General features: G+C 35.2%; 1 protein-coding gene across 11 annotated transcripts in view; it reads left to right on the top strand.

Moving 5' to 3' along the window:
• The window catches only part of BIRC6 (baculoviral IAP repeat containing 6), a 239,633-nt gene that overhangs the window by 82,770 nt on the left and 129,877 nt on the right, over nucleotides 1-26,986 (top strand). For 4 of the 11 annotated variants that reach the window (XM_067007847.1, XM_059078733.2, XM_067007843.1 and 1 more), the window contains 14 exons: nucleotides 5,703-5,890; nucleotides 6,739-7,062; nucleotides 7,296-7,395; nucleotides 9,924-10,138; nucleotides 10,465-10,673; nucleotides 11,022-11,368; nucleotides 16,917-17,136; nucleotides 17,654-17,787; nucleotides 18,527-18,664; nucleotides 20,065-20,192; nucleotides 23,069-23,200; nucleotides 24,036-24,251; nucleotides 24,848-25,031; nucleotides 25,659-25,814. In XM_067007847.1, the coding sequence (XP_066863948.1) occupies nucleotides 5,703-5,890; nucleotides 6,739-7,062; nucleotides 7,296-7,395; nucleotides 9,924-10,138; nucleotides 10,465-10,673; nucleotides 11,022-11,368; nucleotides 16,917-17,136; nucleotides 17,654-17,787; nucleotides 18,527-18,664; nucleotides 20,065-20,192; nucleotides 23,069-23,200; nucleotides 24,036-24,251; nucleotides 24,848-25,031; nucleotides 25,659-25,814 (2,691 nt within the window). The remainder of the gene's footprint in view (nucleotides 1-5,702; nucleotides 5,891-6,738; nucleotides 7,063-7,295; nucleotides 7,396-9,923; nucleotides 10,139-10,464; nucleotides 10,674-11,021; nucleotides 11,369-16,916; nucleotides 17,137-17,653; nucleotides 17,788-18,526; nucleotides 18,665-20,064; nucleotides 20,193-23,068; nucleotides 23,201-24,035; nucleotides 24,252-24,847; nucleotides 25,032-25,658; nucleotides 25,815-26,986) is intronic. The other 7 variants (XM_067007848.1, XM_067007845.1, XM_059078732.2 and 4 more) reach the window with 3 other exon arrangements.

The raw sequence follows: 26,986 nt of genomic DNA, 5'->3' as shown, positions 1-26,986 counted from the left end.
GCACGTGGGCTTCAGTAGTTGTGGCACGTGGGCTCAGTAGTTGTGGCTCGTGGGCTCTAGAGTGCAGGCTCAGTAGTTGTGGTGCCTGGGCTTAGTTGCTCTGCAGCATGTGGGATCTTTCTGGACCAGGGCTTGAACCCGTGTCCCCTGCATTAGCAGGTGGATTCTTAACTACTGTGCCACCAGGGAAGCCCCCATCTTCATTCTTGAAGAGTATTTCACATGTTATAGAATTGTAAGCCAGCTATTATTTCTTCTAGTTATTGAAAGGTAATCTTTCATTTTACTTTACACTGTTTTTGTTAGACATCACTTGTCAGTCTTATTATTCCTTTTTTAATGTCATTGTCAGTTTTCAAGGTGTTTTCGAGATTCATACTCTCTCCCTCCCGCCCCCCCTTTATTTCTCCCCTTCATCCCCTTTCTCTCTGTTTTCAGCATTTTTCTATGATTTCCTACATGTGGTTTCAGTTGTATTTATCCTGGTTGGGATGCACAGGGCTTCTGGAATGCTTACTTCATATCTTCCATCAGCTTTAGAAAGATCTCAGCCATTAACTGTTGAAACACTGCTTCTGCCCTGTTTTTTTTTTTTTTTTTTTTTTTTGTGGTACGCGGGCCTCTCACTGCCGTGGCCTCTCCCGTTGCAGAGCACAGGCTCCAGACGTGCAGGCTCAGTGGCCATGGCTCACGGGCCCAGCCGCTCCACGGCATGCGGGATCCTCCCGGACCAGGGCACGAACCCATATCCCCTGCATCGGCAGGCAGACTCTCAACCACTGAGCCACCAGGGATGCCCTCTGCCCTGTTTTATATCTTCTCTCTTTTTGCATCTCCAATTTCATGTATGTTACACTTCATCACTATAACTGACATAATTTCAACTTTTAAATCTCTTCTTTTACTATGGGTATTTTCTTCTAATTCATCTTAGTTTACTGTTCCTCTCTTTTGATGTGTAATCATTTGTGGGGGAAAAGCTATCTTTCCTTCACTACTGCAGTGTCACCTCTCTTCAGAATTATGTGTTTGCTATCTGTGTGGGTCATTTCTGTTCCTTTGGTCAGTTTATCTAGCCTTATGCCAATACCTCATTGTCTTAATTACTGTAACTTTATGTTAAGTCTTAAAATCTGCTAGTACAAATCTACCAACTTTTTTTCTTTTTTGGTAGATTTAGAAAAGTTATATATGAAGTTTTCATAGTGTTGTGCAGTCATTACCACAAATTCCAGAGTGTTTTAATCACTCCAGAAAGAAACCCTGTAGCCACTAACAGTCACTCCCAATTCCCCTCTCCCCCATCTTCTAGCAATCACTAATCTGTTTTGAGTCTCTATGGATTTGCCTACCCTGGACATTTCACATAAATGTGGAATCATATAGTATATGACCTTTTTGTCTGGGTTCTTTCACTTGGTTTAATATTGTCAAGGTTTGTCCATTTAGCATGGCTAAGTACATCATTTATGTAGCTGAATAATATTCCATTTTACATTTACCACTTAAAAATATTTTTGGATATACCACATTTCGTTTATCTACTCAGCAGTTAATGGACATTTGGGTTGTTTCTTCTTTTTGGCTATTAAGAAAAATACTGCTGTGAACATTATTGTGTTAGGTGTTCATTGTGATATATGTTTTCAGTTCTCTTGAGTGTATACCTAGGAGTGTAATCCACCAACATTCTTTTTCTTTAAGATGCTCTTTCATAAAGATTCTGGGTCTTTTGTATTTCCATTTTTTCCAGCTTTATTGAAATATAAATGACATATAACAGTGAGCAAGTTTAAGGTGTACAGTGTGTTGTTTTGAAAAATTTATGTATTGTAAAATGATTACCTCCATAGCATTAGCTAATACCTTCATCGTGTCACAGAATTACTATTTCTTTTTTGTGGTGAGAACATTTAAGATTTACTCTCTTTGTAACTTTGAAGTATATAATGCAGTATTATGATTTGTAATCAATGTGCTGTACATTAGATCTCAGTAATTCCATTTAAATTTTAGAATTGGATTGATAATTTATACTCAAAAAACTTATTGTATTTTAATATGGGGTTTGAATATAAGTCAGTTTGGGAGGATTGACATTGTAACATTAAGACTTTCAGTCCATTAACATAGTAATATTCTTTAGTATATATTTATGCTAAATTAGGTATTCCATTTATCTTGGTGATGTCTTATAGTTCTTGGTGCACTAGAAGTTTTGCACATCCTTTTTAGATTTGTACCTAGCTATTTGATTTTTTATGCTATTATAAGTGCTATTTTTCTTAATTTTATTTCCAGGTTTTTCTTGCTGGTCTATAGACATATAATTGATCTGTGTATATTAATCTCATACCTGGTGACACTGCTATATTAACTTATTAATTCTTGTAGATTGTACATTCTTAGGGATTTAAAATATACACAATTACATCATCTGTTAATAAAGAGATTTTTGCTTTGTTGTTTTTCTAGTTGTTATATTTTTTATTTCTTTTTCTTGCTCTATCATGCTTCCTAGGACTTCCTGCATTTATACTGAATAGAAATGGTGATAGTAGTCATCTTTGTCTTGTTCTCACCTCTTTTTTTTTATATCTACTTTTAGAGGCTCTTAGTATAAAAACGAAATGATATTGAAAACTCAGACTGTGCAAAAGATTTAAAAATTAGTTTTGTAGTAGCAGGATGACTTATTTTTCTTGGGTAGTTTATGTCTCTTATGTGTTTCTTGTGACATAGCTCATTTTCCTTTAAATATTATTTGGGCATTAGATTTTTAAAATCAGTAAAGGGCTAAAATACACATGGTTAATATTGAAAAATCACTTAAATTACCCCAAAGTACAGGTATAACATAAATGCCTTAGTAAGTCTAATAATTTTTCCTCTAGAGTTGGAATGAACTGCTGTTGCTTTGGTGGAACACTTGATGGAGCAAATGGATTTCATTTTGCAGCACACAACTTATACGAGTTATGATTGCTCTTTCTTTGACCAAGCTTATATAGTTGAATTTGTGCAAGTTAAATGAGGTGTATGATGGCTACACTGTAATGATCATGTTTTTTTTTTTTTAAGTTGAGGAAATTTTTAATTTTAAGAGGCTATGCACAGTTTTGTTGTTATTTCAGTCTTGTGATTATAGCTTAGTTTTAAAAAATAGTTTATTTGAATTCTGGCATAATATAGTCATTGTTAGGGCTTCCCTGGTGGCGCAGTGGTTGAGAATCCGCCTGCCGATGCAGGAGACACAGGTTCGTGCCCTGGTCCGGGAAGATCCCACATGCCGCGGAGCAACTAAGCCCGTGCGCTATGGCCGCTGAGCCTGTGCGTCCGGAGCCTGTGCTCCGCAACGGGAGAGGCCACAACAGTGAGAGGCCCGCATACCTCAAAAAAAAAAAAAAAAAAAAAATATAGTCATTGTTAGATGTTAAGATAGGCTGTCAGATTACCTTTTTTCTCCCCTTTTCAGGTATTTATGAGCAAATTACTTCCCTCAATTTCATTTTATTTTTATTGGAATACAGTTGATTTAAAATGTTGTTTGTGCCATATACTTCCCTCAATTTTAGATACATTATCTGTAAAATGGGGTAACATATTACCTACTCATGTGCCATTGCAAAGATTAAATGAGTTGATTTAAGTGCCATGCTTAGCACTATGCCTCATGTTAGGTTTGATTTCACACAGCCCTTGGTTCTAACCCTAGTTCTACCATTAGGTAGCTGTACAGGGTAACTTCTCTGAGCCGTTCTTTACTTAATCAACTAAAGACCAGAATCATAGTACCTGCCCTTCAGGGTTCATTTCTTGAATGCAGTAATTAATTAAAACAGTGTAAGGTAGTAGGTAATACATACTAAACATTTGTTATTATTGTAGCAGTTATCTTTCCTTAATATAAGTAAGTCTTTCTCTTACTTCACTTAGTATAATAATCTCCAGGTCCATCCATCTTGCTGCATATGGTGTTATTTCATTCTTTTTCATGGATAAGTAGTATTCCATTGTATATATGTACCACATCTTCTTTATCCATTCATCTGTTGATGGACATTTAGGTTGCTTCCATGTCTTGGCTATTGTAAGTAGCACAGCCATGAACATTGGGGTGCACGTATCTTTTCAAATTAGAGTTTTCTCTGGGTGTATGTCCAGGAGAGGGATTGCCGACGCATGTGGCAATTCTATTTTTAGTTTTTTAAGGAACCCACATACTATTTTCCATAGTGGCTGCACCAATTTACATTCCCACCAACAGTGTAGGAGTAGGAGGGTTGGTTCCCTTTTCTCCACACCCTCTCCAACATTTGTTACTTGTAGACTTTTTAATGATGACCATTCTGACCAGTGTGAGGTGGTACCTCATTGTAGTTTTGTTTTGCATTTTTCTAATTATTAGTGATGTTGAAAATCTTTTCTTGTGCCTATTGGCCATCTGTATGTCTTCTTTGGAGAAATGTCTATTTAGGTCCTCTGCCCATTTTTTTGATTGGGTTGTTTGTTTTTTTGTTATTGAATTGTATGAGCTGTTTGTATATTTTAGAAATTAAGCCCTTGTTTATCACATCATTTGCAAATATTTTCTTATAGGTTGTCTTTTTGTTTTTTTTATGGTTTCCTTTGCTGTGCAAAAGCCTGTAAGTTTGATTAGGTCCCATTTGTTTATTTTTGCTTTTATTTCTATTGCCTTGGGAGACATTGGTATGATTTATGTCAGAGAATATTTTGCCTGTGATCTCTTCTGGGAGTTTTATGGTGTCATGTCTTATATTTAAGTCTTTCAGCCATTTTGAGTTTATTTTTGTGTATGGTGTGAGGGTGTGTTCTAACTTCACTGATTTACATGGGGCTGTCCAGCTTTCCCAGCACCACTTGCTGAAGAGACTGTCTTTTCTCCATTGTATGTTCTTGCCTCCTTTGTTGAAGATTAATCATGTGAGTTTATGAAATTAAGTTTTTATTTCAGCTTTTTCCAAAATGTTTTACACAGATACTGGTAAATATATAATGGGAAAAAAGTTCTTTTATACTGTATATTTGAATAACATTGAAAAGGGGAGTAAAAAAATTTTAACTTCATGCGATTTCATAGACCTGTAATGATGGTAATATTCATGGGTAAGCAGTATGTGCCAGACTTATTTGACTGTGCATCTGAAATGCTCTCTTCTTCTTAGTGTTCTGAGGAGCATATGGTAGGAAACATTGCTTTGCATATTCTTTGTGGGCAAGATTCTCTTTCCACGCTATGCTTTAAATGAGGAAATAGGTGTCAGGTGTCGTTAGTCTTGTTAAATGATGTTCTTATAATTGAAAGTTGTTTCAGCTGTTTAGGGGAGGGAGAAGAAGGTGGTGTTGCTGTAAGAAACTTAGTAAAGGAAACTCAGCGTATTTCTTATGCTCAGATTGTGTAAGAGTTTAGCCATATTAAATGAAATTTCTTCCATGCTGATAATATTTTTAAACTCAAAAGCATACTAATTTTTCTTTGATCAAAAGTCATTCCTGGATCTCTTATACTTGAATAGTATTATTATCGATACACTTTTACCATTAAGATTTCCTCTACAGAGTCTTATTTTTTAAAGGAAAATTAATTGTAGTTTTAGTGTGAGAGTAGTATATACTTTGTATATGTTTCTCTGTGAACCTTTCCTTCATTCTGTTTTTTTTCCCCCCTTGTCTTATGCCAGTGAGTTCCTTCGGGGTTACTCCTGCAGTAGGTGGACTATCATCTGGGACAGTTGGGGAAGCTTCGACAGCCCTGAGTTCAGCAGCCCAGGTAGCTTTGCAGTCTCTCTCTCATGCAATGGCTTCAGCCGAGCAACAGCTACAGGTGCTGCAAGAGAAACAGCAGCAGCTTTTGAAGCTTCAGCAACAGGTTGGAGACTATTTGGCTCTTTGTTCATGCTGTCTCTAAACTTCAAAAGCTGAAAAAATACTGTAAAAATGACCATTATTTTTGTAAAGGAAATTAGGTTGACCAATCTGAGCTAATCATTTTCTACAAAAATTGAGGTAACATCTTTGTGATATACTTAAATTTTTAAAACTTATATAAATGCATTTTCTTTGATACATATCTGGGGGAATATAATTGATATTTTCTTTGCAATCTTTAAGTAAGTTCCATTCTTTAGTCTGTTTATAAACACTCTTGGTCAAACATAAGAGTTAAAAGTTACTATTTTAATGGATTGAAAAACCTAAAACAACATTTTAAAGACCAATTAAATTAATGTGAATTAAAATTTAGTAATAATAGCAGACATTTTGAAAACTTCATACAATTCCAGGTGACAAATTGTATCAGGTTAGGCAACATGAGAATCCATTTCCTGTTAATATTTTGTTTTGAGGAGAACTTTGTTTCTTTATTTACATTTAATTGTTCTGGTTCCTTTCTGCCTTTGCTTTGAGAAATTCCGATTTCCCAAATAGGAAAGTTTATATCAAATATTTAAGGAAGTGTGTGTGTGTATGTGTGTGAGTGTGTGTGAGCGTGTGTGTCTTATACACACACTCATACATACACACACACACACACATATATATATATAGTATAGAAGTACTCCATTCATGTTGAGTCCATATTTTACTTAATTTCATTTTTATTGAACTAGGATCCAGTTAATCATGTTTATTTTCACAATATATACCCACGTAGTATTCCCCACAATTTAGGTAGGCAGGATTAGTCTATATTTGTTGCTTTTACTTCTTTTACAGAAAGCAAAGCTGGAAGCCAAGTTACATCAGACAACAGCTGCAGCAGCTGCAGCAGCATCCGCAGCATCAGCAGTAGGTCCTGTTCACAACTCTGTGCCTTCCAACCCAGTGGCAGCCCCTGGATTCTTCATTCATCCATCTGATGTTATTCCACCCACTCCAAAAACAACACCACTTTTTATGACTCCACCACTCACCCCACCCAATGAAGCAGTTTCCGTTGTGATTAATGCCGAACTTGCACAGCTTTTCCCAGGCTCAGTTATTGATCCCCCAACAGTCAATCTTGCTGCACATAACAAAAATTCCAACAAGTCCAGAATGGTAAATTACTATATTTTAAACAGGCGTTCTCGTAGACATTTAAAAATATTTTAATGTGTATGCCAACTTTAGAAAGCAAAGTTTTATTATGTTAACTTGCTGTATCAAGTTAGATTATTTAATGTTACAGAATATACATAAGGAAATAGGACTTGTTAACTTTATATTATGTTTATTAGTTTTTATAGAGCAAGAGTGATATCAATATAGAGTTATACTTTTTTCTTTTCTAGAATCCACTTGGCTCTGGTCTAGCCCTTGCAATTTCTCATGCTTCACATTTTCTTCAGCCTCCACCTCACCAGTCCATTATTATAGAACGAATGCATTCAGGTAATCTTTGATTTTCTTAAAATATGTTTTTTGCCTTGTCTGCTGGCCCTTTGAAGACTTAATATTTTGTAGTTTGATTTTACTGTACAAATAAATCACATCTGCTCTTGGGAAAGTGCTTTTTACCAAGAATAAGCATTACATAAGGCTCAAGCTGTGTGCTTACCAAGTTGAATGGAAGAGTGCTGCTGAGTGGTTTCATTAATTCTATCCAAACAGTGGATTTCATCTCTATAAGAATCTCACCTGGGGCTTCCTTGCTGGTGCAGTGGTTGAGAATCAATCCGCCTGCCAATGCAGGAGACACAGGTTCAAGCCCTGGTCTGGGAAGATCCCACATGCCGTGCAGAAGCTAAGCCCGTGCACCACAACTACTGAGCCTGCGCTCTAGAGCCCGCGAGCCACAACTGCTGAAGCCCGCGCGCCTAGAGCCCGTGCTCTGCAACAAGAGAAGCCACTGCAATGAGAAGCCCGCGCACTGCAACAAAGAGTAGCCCCCACTCACCGCAGCTAGAGAAAAGCCCACACGCAGCAATGAAGACCTAATGCAGTCAAAAATAAGTTAATTAATTTAAAAAAAAGAATCTCATCTGTTGAACCATGGTTGACATAAATATCTGTCTTTATTGTAGCTGCTCAGTTACCATTACCCTAAAAATTATGCTTAAAGAAGTATTCATTAAGACTAGCATTCTAATGTTGGAACCATTTTTTGAGAATAGCTGACAGAATTACTGCTAATTAAAATAACTAAGTAGGATTACTAACATTTCATGGTCTCTGGATAGTTTAAATTTTACTTAGGCTGTACCATGCTTATATGCTTAGAGACCTATGATCAGGATAGGTGCTTTTAATTAGAGCATGTTTACTAATATACTGTAGGCAATATTTGCCTTATTATCCTACTAAATGTTATTTCTGGGCTTGAGCAGCAGCAGAATTTAACAAAGTCCTTAGGTGTGTTTTATAAGAGGAATTAACATGAATATAGTGCATACTGTATCAATTTTCATCATATGAAGAGTTGAACCATATTTGCTTTATTGCAGTGGGTTGTTTCCTCTTTGGAAGAGAGAGTTGTAAAATAATAAAGTGTTACATGCTGTTTTCTGCCCAACTAATCATTCATTGGTAACAATAATTAGTGTTCATGGCATATAGAGTGAAATTCATTGTTGTCCAGTCTTTATGAAATGTGAGCAGTTGTTTACACTATGATTTGGTTTTCTGTCTGTAGACTTGACTGTGGCACATAAGCCCCCTAAAGGGGAGAATTATGTTTTTTGTTCAGTAGTCTCTGTTTAGGAAAATACTGGTAACTGACTTGTTTTCCTAAAAATGGCTCTATGGAGTTGGCACTAGTCCTACAAGTTAAATTTAGTTGGGTTCCTTCACTGTAAAATGTAACTGGTAAGGTTACTATCTGCCCCTAACACAATAAAGAAGAAAAATAAGTAGGATTTTATTAATGCCTGCTGTTTCACTAATTGAGCTTATTCCTGAAATGTGAGTTGAGAGATGCAAATCTGCTCCTCTGTTTCTCTCAGATCATTCTTTTGTTAATATATGAGCTTACACATAAAAGACATACTGTCTTTTTAGTGTGGCCCTTAAGAGTAAGCCTTCGGGCTTCCCTGATGGCACATTGGTTGAGAGTCTGCCTGCCAATGCAGGGGACACGGGTTTGTGCCCCGGTCCGGGAAGATCCCACATGCCGCCGAGCGTCTGGGCTCGTGAGCCATGGCCGCTGAGCCTGCTCTTCTGGAGCCTGTGCTCCACAACGGGAGAGGCCAGAACAGTGAGAGGCCCGCATACCACACACACACACACACACACACACACACACACACACACACACACACAAAAGAGTAAGCCTTCTACTTCATTTGGTACTGAGCTGAAGAGACAGTGATGTGTCAGTATGGGAGGGAAGCATTGTTTGAGAGAAGTTTTAACTGTCTCCATTGGAGGACCTTCTTCAGAGATTTTTTAGTGTGGTAGTAATGACTACATGTGATTTCAGCCTTACGCTTATCCTTTACATCTTAACCCCAATGTAAGATGCAACTCCAAAAGATGTTAAATAAGGCTTAAGAAAATAAAAATCAAATAATAAAATTTGGTATCAGCAAGAAATACATTTAGTTGTAAAAGTAAAAGAAAAAAAGACCAAATGACTGAAAGAAGAACCAATAGGTACTTCATTGAATTAATCTATATTTTTGCTGATTTACCTATTTTTGCTCTAAAGTTTTAAAATAAGCTTATATGTACAGTTGATTGCCTTCATAGTAACAAACTTATTCTTGTATATTTTTTACTTAAATCTTGGGGTTCAAACTAATATAAATTGAGGTTTTAGACAGTTTTTGAATGAGAATTATTAACATTTCTTCTTACTTGTTTGTGGTTTAGTAAGTTGATTTCATATTTTAAGATGAATGTTCCAGATTGTTTCAGAGTGTGTCTTTTGGTTAATGGATACATGGTATTTTGTGTCAGCTGTTGCTCTTTGTCTCTCATAGGAGCAAGGAGATTTGTGACCTTGGATTTTGGTAGACCAATACTGTTGACAGATGTATTGATTCCCACTTGTGGAGACTTGGCCTCCTTGTCAATTGACATTTGGACATTAGGAGAAGAGGTTGATGGGAGGCGATTGGTAGTGGCAACAGATATAAGCACCCATTCACTAATTCTTCATGATTTGATACCACCTCCAGTGTGTAGATTCATGAAGGTAAAGAACTTCAAGAAAATGAGTTGATATGCTTTCCATGTTTCTGATAAGTTATGAAAAAATTCAGACATATAATTTAAAAGTATCCTTATAGCACAGGGAACCATATTCAATATCCTGTGGTAAACCATAATGGAAAAATTATGTATAACTGAATCACTTTGCTGTACAGCAGAAATTAACACAACATTGTAATTCAACTATACCTCAATTAAAAACAAAGTATCTTTTTATAATTTATAATATAATTATCTTTTAAAATACATGACTCAGATTTTTATTGTGGTAGATGGGTGGTTATGTATATTTATAAGTTTTCATTTCAGATCACTGTCATTGGACGTTATGGAAGTACAAATGCCAGAGCTAAAATCCCATTAGGATTTTACTATGGTCATACCTATATCTTGCCTTGGGAGAGTGAACTGAAATTAATGCATGATCCTCTGAGGGGAGAGGGAGAATCTGCAAACCAACCAGAAATTGACCAGCATTTAACAATGATGGTTGCTCTACAGGAGGATATACAGTGCAGGTTAGTAGAAAATTGCAATATATTTTAGTCTTATTGAAGCCCTGTATTTTCTATAATGTCTCCCACATACTTGTCAAGAAATGACTTTTCATAAGTGTATAGAAAAAAGCAAAAGGTGGTAGGACATTAGCATATTATAATACTGTTTAATGCATTAATATATTGTGATTAAATAATTGGTTCTGTTTTTTTTAGTACTTACCAATTGATTAATTGACCAGTTGATTAATTCTTTTTAATGGTTGTTTGTCAACTTGTTTTAGAGATTTAATTTTAGTGTGTATTCGTACATGTATGTCAAAGAGAACATTGCAGCAATTATTTTTTTTGTTTATGTTTTACTTACAGATATAACTTGGCTTGTCATCGACTAGAAACTCTTTTGCAAAGTATTGATCTTCCTCCTCTCAACAGTGCTAACAATGCACAGTACTTTTTGCGAAAGCCAGACAAGGCCGTCGAGGAGGACAGCAGAGTCTTTTCTGCCTATCAGGACTGTATTCAGCTACAGCTTCAACTAAATTTGGCTCATAATGCAGTGCAGAGGCTCAGAGTAGCTCTTGGAGCAAGTAGGAAGATGTTGAATGAAACGTCAGACCCAAAAGATTTAATTCAGACGTCTTCCACAGAGCAGTTACGTACTATCATCAGATATTTATTGGACACTTTGCTCAGCCTTCTTCACTCTTCCAATGGTTTGTATTTGACTTAAGTACTTAAAATGGCTGGAAATATATTTGATGTGATTTTGTGGCATGTTTTGTTGTATTAATATTTCCTGGGTTCTGTTTATTTTGGTATCCTTTCTGATGTATTTATGTAATGTGTTTTTAGGTTAATTCATTTTTTCCCCTTATTTTTGTTTTTCTTAAATACATTTTTTAAAAATTTTTTGAATTTTACTTTATTTTTTTATACAGCAGGTTCTTATTAGTCATCCATTTTATACACATCAGTGTATACGTGTCAATCCCAATCTCCCAATTCATCCCACCCCCCCAAACCCTCCGCCGCTTTCCCCCCTTGGTGTCCATACGTTTGTTCTCTACATCTGTGTCTCTGTTTCTCACCTGAAAACCGGTTCATCTGTACAATTTTTCTAGGTTCCACATATATGCGTTAATATACAATATTTGTTTTTCTTTTTCTGACTTCACTATGATAGTCTCTGCATCCATCCATGTCTCTACCAATGACCCAATTTCGTTCCTTTTTATAGCTGAGGAATATTCCATTGTATATACGTACCACATCTTCTTTATCCATTCGTCTGTCGATTGGCATTTAGGTTGCTTCCATGACCTGGCTATTGTAAATAGTGCTGCAGTGAACATTGGGGTGCATGTGTCTTTTTGAATTATGGTTTTCTCTGGGTATATGCCCAGTAGTGGGATTGCTGGATCATATGGTAATTCTATTATTAGTTTTTTAAGGAATCTCCATACTGTTCTCCATAGTTGCTGTATCAATTTACATTCCCACCAACAGTGCAAGAGGGTTCCCTTTTCTCCACACCCTCTCCAACATTTGTTGTTTGTAGATTTTCTGATGATGCCCATTCTAACTGGTGTGAGGTGATACCTCATTGTAGTTTTGATTTGCATTTATCTAATAATTAGTGATGTTGAGCAGCTCTTCATGTGCTTCTTGGCCATCTGTATGTCTTCTTTGGAGAAATGTCTATTTAGGTCTTCTGCCCATTTTTGGATTGGGTTGTTTTTTTAATATTGAGCTGCATGAGCTATTTATATATTTTGGAGATTAATCCTTTGTCTGTTGATTTGTTTGCAAATATTTTCTCCCATTCTGAGGGTTGTCTTTTCATCTTGTTTATGGTTTCCATTGCTGTGCAAAAACTTTTAAGTTTCATTAGGTCCCATTTGTTTATTTTTATTTATTTATTTATTTATTTATTTTTTCTGTGGTACACGGGCCTCTCACTGCTGTGGCCTCTCCCGTTGCGGAGCACAGGCTCCGGACGCACAGGCTCAGTGGCCACGGCTCATGGGCCCAGCTGCTCCGCGGCATGTGGGATCTTCCCGGAGCAGAGCTCAAACCTGTCCCCTGCATCGGCAAGGGGACTCTCAACCACTACGCCACCAGGGAAGCCCCCATTTGTTTATTTTTGTTTTTATTTCCATTACTCTAGGAGGTGGAGCAAAAAAGATCTTGCTGTAATTTATGTCAAAGAGTGTTCTTCCTGTTTTCCTCTAAGAGTTTCATAGTGTCCAGTCTTACAATTTAGGTCTCTAATCCATTTTGAGTTTATTTTTGTGTATGGTGTTAGGGAGTGTTCTAATTTCATTCTTTTACATGTAGCTGTCCAGTTTTCCCGGCACCACTTATTGAAGAGACTGTATTTTCTCATTGTATATCCTTGCCTCCTTTGTCATAGATTAGTTGACCATAGGTGCATGGGTTTACCTCTGGGCTTTCTATCTTGTTCCATTGATCTATGTTTTTGTTTTTGTGCGAGTACTATATTGTCTTGATTACTGTAGCTTGATAATATAGTCTGAAGTCAGGGAGTCTGATTCGTACAGCTCCGGTTTTTTCCCTCAAGGCTGCTTTGGCTATTCGGGGTCTTTTGTGTCTCCCTACAAATTTTAAGATTTTTTGTTCTGGTTCCATAAAAAATGCCATTGGTAATTTGATAGGGATTGCATTGAATCTGTAGATTGCTTTGGGTAGTATAGTCATTTTCACAATATTGATTCTTCCAATCCAAGAACATGGTGTATCTCTCTGTTGGTATCATCTTGAATTTCTTTAATCAGTGTCTTATAGTTTACTGCATACAGGTCTTTTGTCTCCTTAAGTAGGTTTATTCCTAGGTATTTTATTCTTTTGGTTTTATTGGTAAATGGGAGTGTTTCCTTAATTTCTCTTCCAGATGTTTCATCATTAGTGTATAGGAATGCAAGAGATTTCTGTGCATTAATTTTGTATCCTGCAACTTTACCAAATTCATTGAGTAGCCCTAGTAGTTTTCTGGTGGCATCTTTAGGATTCTCTATGTATAGTATCATGTCATCTACAAACAGTGACAGTTTAACTTCTTCTTTTCCAATTTGTATTCCTTTTATTTCTTTTTCTTCTCTGATTGCCATGGCTTGGACTTCCAAAACTATGTTGAATAATAGTGGTGAGAGTGGACATCCTTGTCTTCTTCCTGATCTTAGAGGAAATGCTTTCAGTTTTTCACCATTGAGAATGATGTTTGCTGTGGGTTTGTCATATATGGCCTTTATTATGTTGAGGTAGGTTCCCTCTATGCCCACTTTCTGGAGAGTTTTTGTTATATATGGGTGTTGAATTTTATCAGGTTTTTCTGCATCTATTCAGATGATCCTATGGTTTTTATTCTTCAGTTTGTTAATATGGTGTATCCCATTAACTGATTTGTGTATATTGGAGAATCCTTGCATCCCTGGGTTAAAACCCACTTGATCATGGTGTATGATCCTTTTAATGCGTTGTTTTGATTCTGTTGCTAGTATTTTGCTGAGGAGTTTTTCATCTATATTCATCAGTGATATTGGTCTGTAATTTTCTCTTTTTTTTGTAGTATCTTTGTCTGGTTTTGGTATCAGGATGATGGTGGCCTCTGCAATTTGTGGAAGAGCTTGAGAAGGATGGGTGTTAGCCCTTCTCTAAATGTTTGATAGAATTCACCTGTGAAGCCATCTGGTCCTGGACTTTTGTTTGTTGGAAGATGTTTAATCACAATTTCAATTTCATTACTTGTGATTGGTTTCTTCATATTTTCTATTTCTTCCTGGTTCAGTCTTGGAAGGTTATACCTTTCTAAGAATTTGTCCGTTTCTTCCAGGTTGTCCATTTTATTGGCATAGAGTTGCTTGTAGTAGTCTCTTAGGAGCTTTGTACTTCTGCAGTGTCTATTGTAACTTCTCCTTTGTGTTTTTTTTTTTTTTTTTTTGGCCTCTCATTGTTGTGGCCTCTCCCGTTGTGGAGCACCGGCTCTGGACACGCAGGCTCTGCGGCCATGGCTCACGGGCCTAGCTGCTCTGCGGCATGGGGGATCTTCCCGGACCGGGGCACGAACCCATGTCCCCTGCATCAGCAGATGGACTCTCAACCACTGCGCCACAAGGGAAGCCCAATTTCCTCTTTTATAGCTGTTAGCAGTTGCCTTATGTATTGAGGTGCTCCTATGTTGGGTGCATATATATTTATAATTGTTATATCTTCTTCTTGGATTGATCCCTTGATCATTATGTAGTGTCCTTCCTTTTCTCTTGTAACATTCTTTATTTTAAAGTCTATTTTATCTGATAATGAGTATTGCTACTGCAGCTTTCTTTTGATTTCCATTTGCATGGAATATCTTTTTCCATCCCCTCACTTTCAGTCTGAATGTGTCCGTAGGTCTGAAGTGGGTCTCTCATAGACAGCATATATATGGGTCTTGTTTTTGTATCCATTGAGCAAGCCTATGTCTTTTGGTTGGAGCATTTAATCCATTCACGTTTAAGGTAATTATCGATATGTATGTTCCTGTGACCATTTTCTTAATTGTTTTGGGTTTTTTTTTTTTTTGTAGGTCCTTTTCTTCTCTTGTATTTCCCACATAGAGAAGTTCCTTTAGTATTTGTTGCAGAGCTGGTCTGATGGTGCTGAATTCTCTTAGCTTTTGCTTGTCCGTAAAGCTTTTGATTTCTCTATCGAATCTGAATGAGATCCTTGCTGGGTAGAGTAATCTTGGTTGTAATTTCTTCCCTTTCATCACTTCAAGTATATCATGCCCCTCCCTTCTGGCTTGTAGATTTTCTGCTGAGAAATCAGCTGTTAACCTTATGGGAGTTCCCTTGTGTGTTGTCGTTTTTCCCTTGCTGCTTTTAATAATTTTTCTTTGTCTTTAATTTTTGCCAATTTGATTACTGTGTGTCTTGGCGTGTTTCTCCTTGGGTTTATCCTGTATGGCACTCGTTACGCTTCCTGGACTTGGGTGGCTATTTCCTTTCCCATGTTAGGGAAGTTTTCAACTATAATCTCTTCAAATATTTTCTCCGGTCCTTTCTCCCTCTCTTCTCCTTCTGGGACCCCTGTAATGTGAATGTTGTTATGTTTAATGTTGTCCCAGAGGTCTCTTTGGCTGTCTTCATTTCTTTTCATTCTTTTTTCTTTATTCTGTTCCGCAGCAGTGAATTCCACCATTCTGTTTTCCAAGTCACTTATCTGTTCTTCTGCCTCAGTTATTCTGCTGTTGTTTCCTTCTAGTGTAGTTTTCATTTCACTTATTGTATTGTTCACCTCTATTTGTTTGTTCTTTAATTCTTCTAGGTCTTTGTTAAACATTTGCATCTTCTTGATCTTTGCCTCCATTCTTTTTCCGAGGTCCTGGATCATCTTCACTATCATTATTCTGAATTCTTTTTCTGGAAGGTTGCCTATTTTCATTTAGTTGTTTTTCTGGGGTTTTATCTTGCTCCTTCATCTGGGTCTAAGCCCTCTGCCTTTTCATCTTGTCTCTGTTTCTATGAATGTGGTTTTTGTTCCACAGGCTACAGGATTGTAGTTCTTCTTGCTTCTGCTGTCTGCCCTCTGGTGGATGAAGCTATCTCTTAAATAGATTTTTGATTATTTTTTTCTTGAGTTTCTGCTATTGATATGTCACATCATTGTGTTACTAGCAAGATAATAAATAATGTTTGAAAACACAACAGTGAAAACTTAATAAATTGCTAATCTAATACAGAACTGTCATTTTCTAACCAGGAGCTTTTTTTGTGTGTGTGTGGTACACGGGCCTCTCACTGTTGTGGCCTCTCCCGTTGCGGAGCACAGGCTCCAGACTCACAGACTCAGCAGCCATGGCTCACGGGCCTAGCCACTCTGCAGCATGTGGGATCTTCCCGGACCAGGGCACGAACCCATGTCCCCTGCATCGGCAGGTGAACTCTCAACCACTGCGCCACCAGGGAAGCCCACCAGGAGCTATTTTTGATCATTATATATGATGTAATGTGTGCGCACACACACACACAGCCATCTGATACACCCAACTCCACAAAAAGAAATATAATTGATATAATTGCTAATTCTTCTTTTCTCTAAGTATTTGATAGTTAAAATTCTACATATAAGGAGTAAATAAATGAATAGGAAAACAAATAGACCAAAAATTTGCTGGTAAAGAAGAAAGCCTATCTAGGGATGCTTATTTTGATACTACAGCATACTCTTAAATAGGAAATTTTACTGTTTTCTCTCTTGTAATAGGACACTCTGTTCCTGCAGTTTTGCAGAGTACATTCCATGCCCAGGCCTGTGAAGAGCTTTTTAAACACCTGTGCATCAGTGGAACCCCAAAGATACGGTTACATACTGGTCTTCTACTGGTTCAACTCTGTGGTGGTGAAAGATGGTGGGGACAGTTTCTTTCTAATGTTCTTCAGGAACTGTACAATTCAGAGCAGCTTCTCATCTTTCCACAGGATAGGTAGGTCAGAAAATATTGGAGTAATTTGTTATTAGTGATTTATGCTTCCTGCAGTGTTCAGATTTGGAAATCTTGGGTATGTGGATATGAGTGTGGAGAAATGAAATGAAGCATGTCTTTTCACAGTTTGAGGAATGCCCAGTGAAGGGCATATTGAAGAAGATTCTACATGATGTAACTGGATTATATTCTTTAGTTTCCTAACTGAATCTGTGGAGTTTATAGATCTGTGTTTACAAATATTTCCTGTCAGATCATATTACTTTATGTGTCAAATGTATATTTTTGAGTCTGTGATACAGTTCTCTCTACTTCATTTCTTGTAGATAAAATTAGAAAATATAAGCAGTAGCTGAAAAAGAGCTAATTTTAACATTATACTTCCAGATATAAATCTTACTAATAACCAAATATTCTATCATTACTCTCTTAGATTACAAAGTGAATTATTTTTAAGATGAACACTTAAATTGATTCATATTGGTTATTTTATTTGTATCTTTTTTTTTTTTTTTAGGGTCTTCATGTTACTTTCCTGCATTGGTCAGAGATCACTTAGTAATAGTGGAGTATTAGAAAGCTTACTTAATCTGTTGGATAATTTACTGTCACCTCTTCAGCCACAGTTACCCATGCATAGGAGGACAGAAGGTATTATTTAAATTAGTGATCTTTAGTAAAAACCTAGGATTCCTCTAAATACTGCTTTTATAAAATGACTAGTCTGAAATATTTATTTTACTATTCATTTTGCTGCACACTTTAATATTTTTATGATGTAGACTTTTTAGAATGACCAGCCTTTGTGTGATTGACTGCCATATGGTTACTGCTTTTTAAATATATGTTACCTTTTCTTTATGTGAAGTTTGAACTTGGGAATTATTGTGCGTATGTTGTTTTTATACTATCATAGTTAAAATCAAACTCTTGTGTTTAAGCTTTAAGGCAGCATTGCTGTTCTGATCATGGATAATGAGCTTCATTTGAGCAAGAAAATTGTTATTGGAATAAAAACTTTAGAGCATAGTTTAAAACTGTATGAATTATAACTCGAGAGACTTTTTAAATTTCAGTCACCTGTAAGTCTACGAATAGCTTCTCATACCTTGTTTTCTAGTTTATAAGTTATTACCTGTTAGATTCAAGCTACACTTATGAATCTATTTTTGTACTAAGAAGCATTTGTCAAGTCTTCCATTTGATTTGATGTGTTACTTCATTTTTGGCCATAGGTTTCAGTTTTGAGGCTTACTATAAATATCAGTGTTCATAATTATATGGTGTGTTTTGGATTTATAAAATGTCTTAATTTTATAATTATTTTATCAGACTTCATTAGGATTCTTAGAGTCACCTGATTATTTTTTCTCCTCACATTTCTGTACAGGAGTACTAGATATTCCCATGATCAGTTGGGTTGTTATGCTGGTGTCCAGGTTGCTGGATTATGTGGCAACTGTAGAAGACGAAGCAGCAGCTGCAAAGAAACCTTTGAATGGTAAAGACAGGGAGAGGTTTATGACAGGTATCAAAAGTTTATAATAATCTGTTGGTGGGGATTTTGAGTGACTACCCAGTTTTTCCAGAACTGGCATTGGGCTGGAGATTCCAGCTGTATGTAATTTATGTAAAGTATTAATTAACTTTGCCAGGAATAACATACATATAGGTGAAGTTTATAAAAAGGAAATTTGTGAAGAGTTATTGTATTTAGTTTAGTATGTCATTCCATTTACTATTGTAAAATGTTTCTACTAATTAACTACAAATGACTTTTATGCTTAGATATAGAAATTCTCAGATTTTTGCGAGTTGTAATCTTTCTCCATAAGCTTAAAGCATAGATAATTTTTTAAATGAAAGACAAAGTGCAAGACAAATTGTTTTCTTCTCCTCTTCCAAGTTAACAAGACTTTATGAAGTAGCTACATCTAATATGTAAATACAGATAGTAAGTGCCATAAAACTTAGAATTTTATACATTATTAGGATTATAATATTTAAAAAAGATCACTTGAGATGTTTTATAGGTATAAGATGTTACAGAAAAACCTGAATGAACTTTTTGGCCAGCCCAATAAATCAGTTGTTTATGGTACACATTATGTTTGAGAATAAGGTGGGGAATTCTTGTCATGTACAGGGAATTTTTTTAACAACTGCTATATGTTTCAGTTATAGGATGTAGAATTAAGACACAATTAAATACAACTACCTGTAAAGTTGGAATGTAACAGATGGTATGGGAGGACTTAGTTTTTATTTACAGTATTCATGTATTATGGAAATACATTAGTAGAAGACATTTTTTTAGGGCTTGAAGAATTTGAATTGACTTGACAAAAGGATAATAGAGAACAGAAAAAGATGTCATTAGGTTAAGCAGACATGAAAAAATCATTGAGGATGGTTAGAGTGTGGGATTAAGCCTGAACTGAGCAGAGTGACAAGGAATAATCTGGACACATTCCAAAATGAGAATAAGTAGAGCTACACAGCATGATTTTTGAACTATCCAACTTTATTTTTGCAGTCATTGAATCAGATTATTGAGTATCCCTTTTTTGGGTTCCTGCACAAAAAGCATATGAGTTCAAAATAGGCAATAGTGAACATTTTGTTGTTACAGTTGAGCGACATCAAAGTTGTGTTGTACAGAGATCAATTTTAAACAGTTGTGGAGAAAGTTGGCTGTTAATGAAAGGATTGGAGGCAGAGAGAACTGTGGTCTTAAAGTCATTTAGGATCTAGGTTAACTTTTCTAAGGTCAGATGTTCTTAGCAATTTCTTTACGATGGTTTCCTTAATTTTTAAAAAAATTGTTTTGTCGTTATTGACACATTTATAATTTTGTTTTCTGGGTGTGAAACTACTTTAAAATCACATTTAACAGAATTATTAATACAACTTTTCCTTGCCCTGTAGGTAACCAGTGGAGTTTTATTAATAATAATCTGCACACCCAGAACATAAATAGGTCTTCCAAAGGCAGCAGTAGCCTTGATAGATTATATTCCAGAAAAATAAGAAAGCAGCTAGTTCATCATAAACAGGTAATTTTCAGTATTTTGTTTATTTGTTTGGTTGGTTTGTTTTAATGTTTGAGACATTGCATGAAATAGACTTGCCATCAGACGTTAGGTATGATATTTAATGAACTAGTTAATTTAGGGAAATTATTTGACACTTTTGAGTCTGAGTTTCCTTATTTGTAAGATGGCAACAATATGTAGTTTACAGATTTTTGGTAATGTCCTTTAAACTGTAGGGACTTCCCTGGCGGTCCAGTGGTTAAGACTTCACCTTCCATTACAGGGGTTGTGGATTTAATCCCTGGGAGCTAAGATACCACGTGCCTCACGGCCAAAAAACCAAAACAGAAAAAAACAGAAGCAATATTGTAACAAATTCAATAGACTTTAAAAATGGTACACATCAAAAAACAAAAAAACTGTCTACCTCTTCACATGTGTATTACTACCATTCTAAGTGCAGCTGTCATTTGCCTAGTCGGAAGGCCTATCTGCCTTTGTTCTTTCTCAATCTAATCCATTTTTCATGCTGCCCCTACAGAGTTCTTTTAGATACAAACCTAATCATATCACTCCTTCTCTGAATTATTAGTGGTTTCTAGTTGAACTTTTGATGACAGTCAAACTCCTTAACATAGCTTTAGTATATCTATCATCTGCCCATCTAACTTTCAGGTTTGAATTTTGGTCTAGCCGTATTGAATGTGGGTTCTTGGACCACCTACACCAGTTTTTTCATCCAGGATTTTAGTATGTGCTTATCCCCCATCCCTTCCCTCCTTCCCACCAACTACTGAATTTGCTGTTTTGCTTGGATAATCTAACTTATTTTTCAGACGTTAGTTCACATTCACTTCCTCAAAGACGTTTTCCCTGGTTTCTCAGTTATTATCCCATAAAATATGTTCCCCATGTACCCTATATTTTTCCTTTCATTATATTTATCATACTTTTTTGTTGGGATTCTTTTATTTTATTAACCTGAGTTTATAGCTGATGTCAGATTCTTATGAGCCAGTTCTTTATTTTAGTTATATTTTAAAACGTGTCTTCCTCTTTGTCTTACAGTATATACAGGAATATATACTATATCTTTGATACCTGGTATAGAGCCTAGTGTGTCATCTAAAAATATTTGTATAATTGATTTAAGATGAAATGAGATTTTATAAGAAAGCCTTTAAGATCTGAAAGTTTGTGAAAGCTTTTGGGCTTTGTAAAAAACGTGAACTCAGAAATAAATTATTTAGTTTTACTACTGAGTTTTTCAACTATGAGCAACTATTGGCCTTTTGCAAGAAAAATGATGTGAAGCTTTTCCCTCAACTCCTTTTTCCATTTGAGACTCCTAACTAATTTTAGGTGGTACTAATAATCAGCTAAAATTTCAAATTCAGCTAAAATTTATCAAGCACTAAATGATTATATTTGCTGTATTTACTTTAGGATATGAAGATGGAAAACAAACCTAGAGAATGATCCAGTGGATTTTTCTTAGTAGTATTTTACTATTTTATGCTTTATAAAGGACATTTTTGGGACAGTTAGGAAAACTTAAAAGTGGGGTCTGAGGAATAGTTAGTTGTTAGTAGTGCATGGATGTTACTTCTTTGATTTTAGTGGTTGTATTATGGTTTGTAGGAGAAGGGTCTTGTTTCTAGGAAATACATTAAAGTATTCAGGGGTGATTGGTCATCAGGTTGCCAACTTATTCTCAGATAGGGAAAAAATATCTTTGTATAGCAATATAAATTATTGATTAAGATTATGGTTGTTTCAAAATAAAGATTATATTTTTTCTTGATTGCAGTTGTTGTATATGTTAATTGTAGAACTTTTGGAACAATTTTCTGGAAATACTGATTTGTTCTCACATTCACATACCATGTATTGATTATTTAATACATGTGCATGCTGGTTTTAATTTATGATACATTTTTCTTCATATATGGAGATAACAGCCAAATGGATATTTCTTTATAATATAATGTTAGCTCTTTTTCTTGCTGATAACAAAAATATGTAGCAACAGTAGATATTTAGGAAATATTCCTTGAAAAGGTAGATTAAGTTCTTAACTAAATTGTGCATTTATAATTATGGCTATCATGTTCTGGTGACTTTCTGTTTAGAGTAGTGTTCTGCATAATGGATATGTGGCAAAGTGGTTTTGTCATTCAGCAGATTTTCAAGGTCTTTCTAGGCAGAAATTTTTTTCTCCTTGTTGGTCTGTTTGTTCATTTCAACCTACTAGTGGTTGCCAGGGGTAGGGATGGGGCAGATAGGATAGGAGGGAGGAGGGTGGGCAGCATAAAAGGACAACATGAGGAAACCTTGTGATGGTGATGGTGTATAGAATTAACTGTAGTGGTGGATACCTGAGCCAACAAATTGGGTAAAGTGTACAAGAGATCTCTGCATTATTTTTTTACAACTGCATGTGAATTTACAGTTAGTTACTGCAATAAACTTTTTAATTAATAAAAAACATAGACATACCAGAAAATGTTCTTCTTTTGAAGGAGATTCCCATAAAAGCCAAGCTAAAAATATTGTACAATAAACATATTTTCCCCATGTATTTAAAAATAATTCTTTTCCTCTGTTTAAAAAATACTCCATCAGTCAATCTCATTAGTGGCTTACATAAAAAAGTATTCCAGTTATTTCCCTTCTCCCATGGGTAAGAAATTGTTTACTTCTTAATTACAACACAGAGAGATCTTTTATTTGGAATTTGGAAGTGATTTTAAAAAAATCAGCAACATAGTTTAAACTAGATTTTTCAGAGAATTACTTATTCCATTCGTTTGATGTATGGATTCTGAGGAGTATAATAATTTACTTTGTTGTTTTTAACACTGTTAACTATAAGATTAACTTTTTTTTTTTTAAAGCAACTTAACTTACTAAAAGCAAAACAGAAGGCTTTGGTGGAACAGATGGAAAAAGAAAAAATACAAAGCAACAAAGGATCATCATATAAACTTCTGGTAGAGCAAGCAAAATTAAAGCAGGCCACCTCAAAGGTATGATCTTTACTTTTTAATGTAATTATCTTAGAAAAGTCACCCTCCCTTTTAATATTTTAAGTTATTTGAATAGTTAAGTATTTTTAGTAATGATCGGGAAACTTTATGTTATTCTGCTTATCAACAAAAATCTATTCCATGTACCTTTTTTGGGAAAAGTAGCTTTTAACTCAAGTAAATATATGACTAATGTGGGCTTAAGGTATTTTTCTAGTGTATTTCCTTTAAAGTGGATTGTGTTCCAGAAAATTGAAGATAAAAGGACTCAGGAAATACATGGTTTTCCTAATGTGTCCTTTCTAAGTGAAAATTAAGTTCAATGATTTATAAATAAAATTTTTTTTAAAAATGATATTTTTTTAAAATTTGGGGGATAACATATGTAGCAACCAAGTTTACATATTGTGTTTCTGTAAATATGAAATTACAGTTACTTCATCAGAGTTTGAAATGAATTAATACTCTGTACTTAGTATATATAGGTTTCTTTACCATTCAGTTTTTATGATTATATTTAGGATGTTTTGGCAATATTTATTTAAGATGTTAGACTTGACCTGATGTAGCCTTTCTATAGAATTTCACCTTTCTGAAATTCTGTTATGTATCTGATACCTTACTTTAAAATAGGATAGGAGGTATATTGGTCAGTATAGTTTTTAATAATCTTACTTTTTGAAGCTTATGGTTTGCCTAAACATTTTGTTCTTTAGAAGTTGTAAGTTTTCTGAGTGAATATTTTCATTTCACAAAGTTGTACTGAAAGAATTTTCATTCAAAGAATTTTCATTCAATAAACAGTGGTTTAAATATTGTAAATTTCTGTATACAGCACTTTAAGGATTTAATTCGATTACGTCGGACAGCAGAGTGGTCTCGTTCTAATTTAGACACAGAAGTTACAACAACAAAGGAAAGCCCAGAGATAGAACCACTTCCATTTACCCTGGCCCATGAACGTTGTATTTCAGTAGTCCAGAAACTTGTCCTTTTTCTCCTCTCCATGGATTTTACATGCCATGCAGATCTCTTATTATTTGTTTGTAAGGTAAGTAAACGAATAGGCATAATTTATAATTACAGACTTAGTAAGAAAAAAAAATAAGAAAAAATGCAGTTTTTAATTGATTTTTAAGAGAAATAAAAGTGCTTTCACTGGTTTTCCTTTTATGCAGTTTAGTTTTTTTTTAATGTGCCTTGAAAGATTTTAAAAATATTTTCGCACTTATTTCTTAGGAGACCTAATGTATATTTTTAATCTAGTTAAAACTAGATTAATGTAGATTTGAAATGTAAGTAATGTGGGTATGTCTATCTACAGCCTACCTTTTGTCTATTTATTAGGATAGGAAATCTACAAACGAGTGTCAGATTATAGCAAGGAAGAAGGGTGTATTCATGCCCTGAAAGCTTTCCTGTAGCATATTCATTGCTTATAGAAATTATTTTCAACTATTCAACTCAGGTTTTTACCTGGATTTTAATATTTGATCCATGAAATTACATTTCTTTTGCATTTACGTCAGATAATTATTTTGACATCAAAAGCATATCTCATTGAAAGCAGTTACTTCAACGCTTTATTTTTGGAGAAAACATATTTAATTGCTATTTAAGTGTATGATTTTTTAAAATGTATTACAGGTTCTTGCACGCATTGCGAATGCCACGAGGCCAACTATACATCTCTGTGAGATTGTGAATGAACCCCAACTGGAAAGACTTCTATTACTTTTGGTTGGAACTGACTTCAATAGAGGAGATATATCTTGGGGTGGTGCTTGGGCTCAATATTCCTTAACTTGTATGCTACAGGATATTTTAGCAGGTTTGTTAGGATTTATTTTTAATAAGGTATGTCAAAATTAACTTGTCGCTGCTTGACTAATCTTTAAAGGCATCTGTGAGCTCCTCAAAAGTATAAAGTGTCTCTTTCATGTTATAGCAGTAGCAACCATTTAGAATTACTTTTGAGTTTAATTATGTTGACACTTGGTGATAAATGCAAGTTTTTATGGAGGAGTTAGGTTACAGAGTACAGGGATATTGGAGCTAGTCAGCTTCTTTATTAATAACCAGCAGTGAGCTGCTTCCTAATTCTTTATGTGCACTTGAGGAAGGTACTCCCTGCTTCTCAGTTTTTTCATCTGTACAATAAGGCTAATAAAAGTATGTTTCTTATGAAGTTATTTTGATGAATAAGTGAGTTAATGTGTGTAAAGTGATTATAATAACTCCTTGTTCATATTGCACATTTTGTGTTTGCTATTAGTTAGCATTTGAAGGTAATGCAGTGAGCCCTAGCATTTTCTTGAGTAGGTGTGGACTCATTTGCCTCAGAATCTTTTGTGGTTGGTAGAGTACACATGCTAGTCTCAATACTGGACGAAAAACTATGTTTTGGATGTCTGTTTACTAATTACTAAAGCAGTTAGGATGCTCTTGTTACCTACAGGGGAATTGCTGGCTCCAGTAGCTGCAGAAGCCATGGAGGAAGGAACAGTGAGTGATGATGTAGGTGCAACAGCTGGTGACTCTGATGACTCCCTGCAGCAGTCTTCAGCTCAGTTGCTGGAAACTATAGATGAACCTTTGACACATGATATAACAGGTACATTCTTTAAATTTTTTACTTAAAATATCCGTAGCTCTTTTTTTAAAAAATGAAACATGTTTCAAAATTAAGAATATTAATGAAGTATAAAATTAAGTTTTATATTAGGTCTTTGGCCTTAGTAACCATATCAGTTATTTTCCTGATAAGTATGTTTTGCTTTGATTCTCTGAATGCATATTAAAATAAAATGGTATCCTTTCACAGGGTCTGTGTTATCTTGATATGGTCTTATTTGGCTATGTTGAAAGAATTACAACTTAGAAAACAGTTAAAGATACAAAGTGGTAAAGATAGCAAGGCTCTTGTTCTCTTTTTCTTTTTTCTTTGTCTGTTTTCTGCCTTTTCAAAAACTATAATGTGTATCTTAGCATGTACAGTCCTTTGTGGTGTACTCCCTACTTTTGAAGACTGTTTTGCAATGCTGTGGTCATTTCATCTGTTTCATTCCTTAATCTTAGATTCTCTTATGATTTTATCCTTTCTGTCTGATAGTCCCTTTATCTGGAGTAGACTTTCTTCTCTCGTTTGCATGATGAACTTCTTATCTAAGATTCCCATAAAGCATGCCCTCCTCCAAGAAGCTTTTCCATTACCAGCAGCAATGCTGGAGACTGCTGTCGGTGCTGCCTACAGCGCTGCCTACATTCTAGATTGTCTTTGATAGCACCTATCATGTTGGTTTAATTTCTGTAGTGTACCCTCACGTCTGAACCTCTGTTAATTTGTTGGAGGGTGGACATTTGTTTTATTAATCTTTATATACTCAGACCCTAATACAGGCTAGTATTTTCTTGGTATTCTATAAACATATGTTGAATAATAGAGGGTGGGAAGGGAAGAAGATAAGAGTTGTAAGGCATAAAAGCCTAGTTAAAAATTTGGAGTCATCTGAGAGCAAAATCATTTCCAATTCATGATAGAAAAATAAGGTGAATAGCAGTCTTAAAACTGAAATCTTTGCTTTTCACTTTAATACCTGGTATTATTTCCTTAACTACTGGATGTAATATAATGAATTACATATTGGAGGCAATAAAATGAATAACACTGTTCATTCTAGAAATGGTTAGTGATTATTTTTAACAACAAAGTTTATGTAACTTGATTCAACGAGGATTAATCATACGGTCTTTTCCCCTAGGAAATAACATATTATTGCACTGGTG

Source organism: Kogia breviceps, chromosome 11, assembly GCF_026419965.1.
Source record: "Kogia breviceps isolate mKogBre1 chromosome 11, mKogBre1 haplotype 1, whole genome shotgun sequence".
Classification (NCBI taxonomy): Eukaryota; Metazoa; Chordata; class Mammalia; order Artiodactyla; family Physeteridae; genus Kogia; species Kogia breviceps.
The sequence above is the reverse complement of the archived record's forward strand: the minus strand, read 5'-3'. Positions and strand labels throughout refer to the sequence as shown.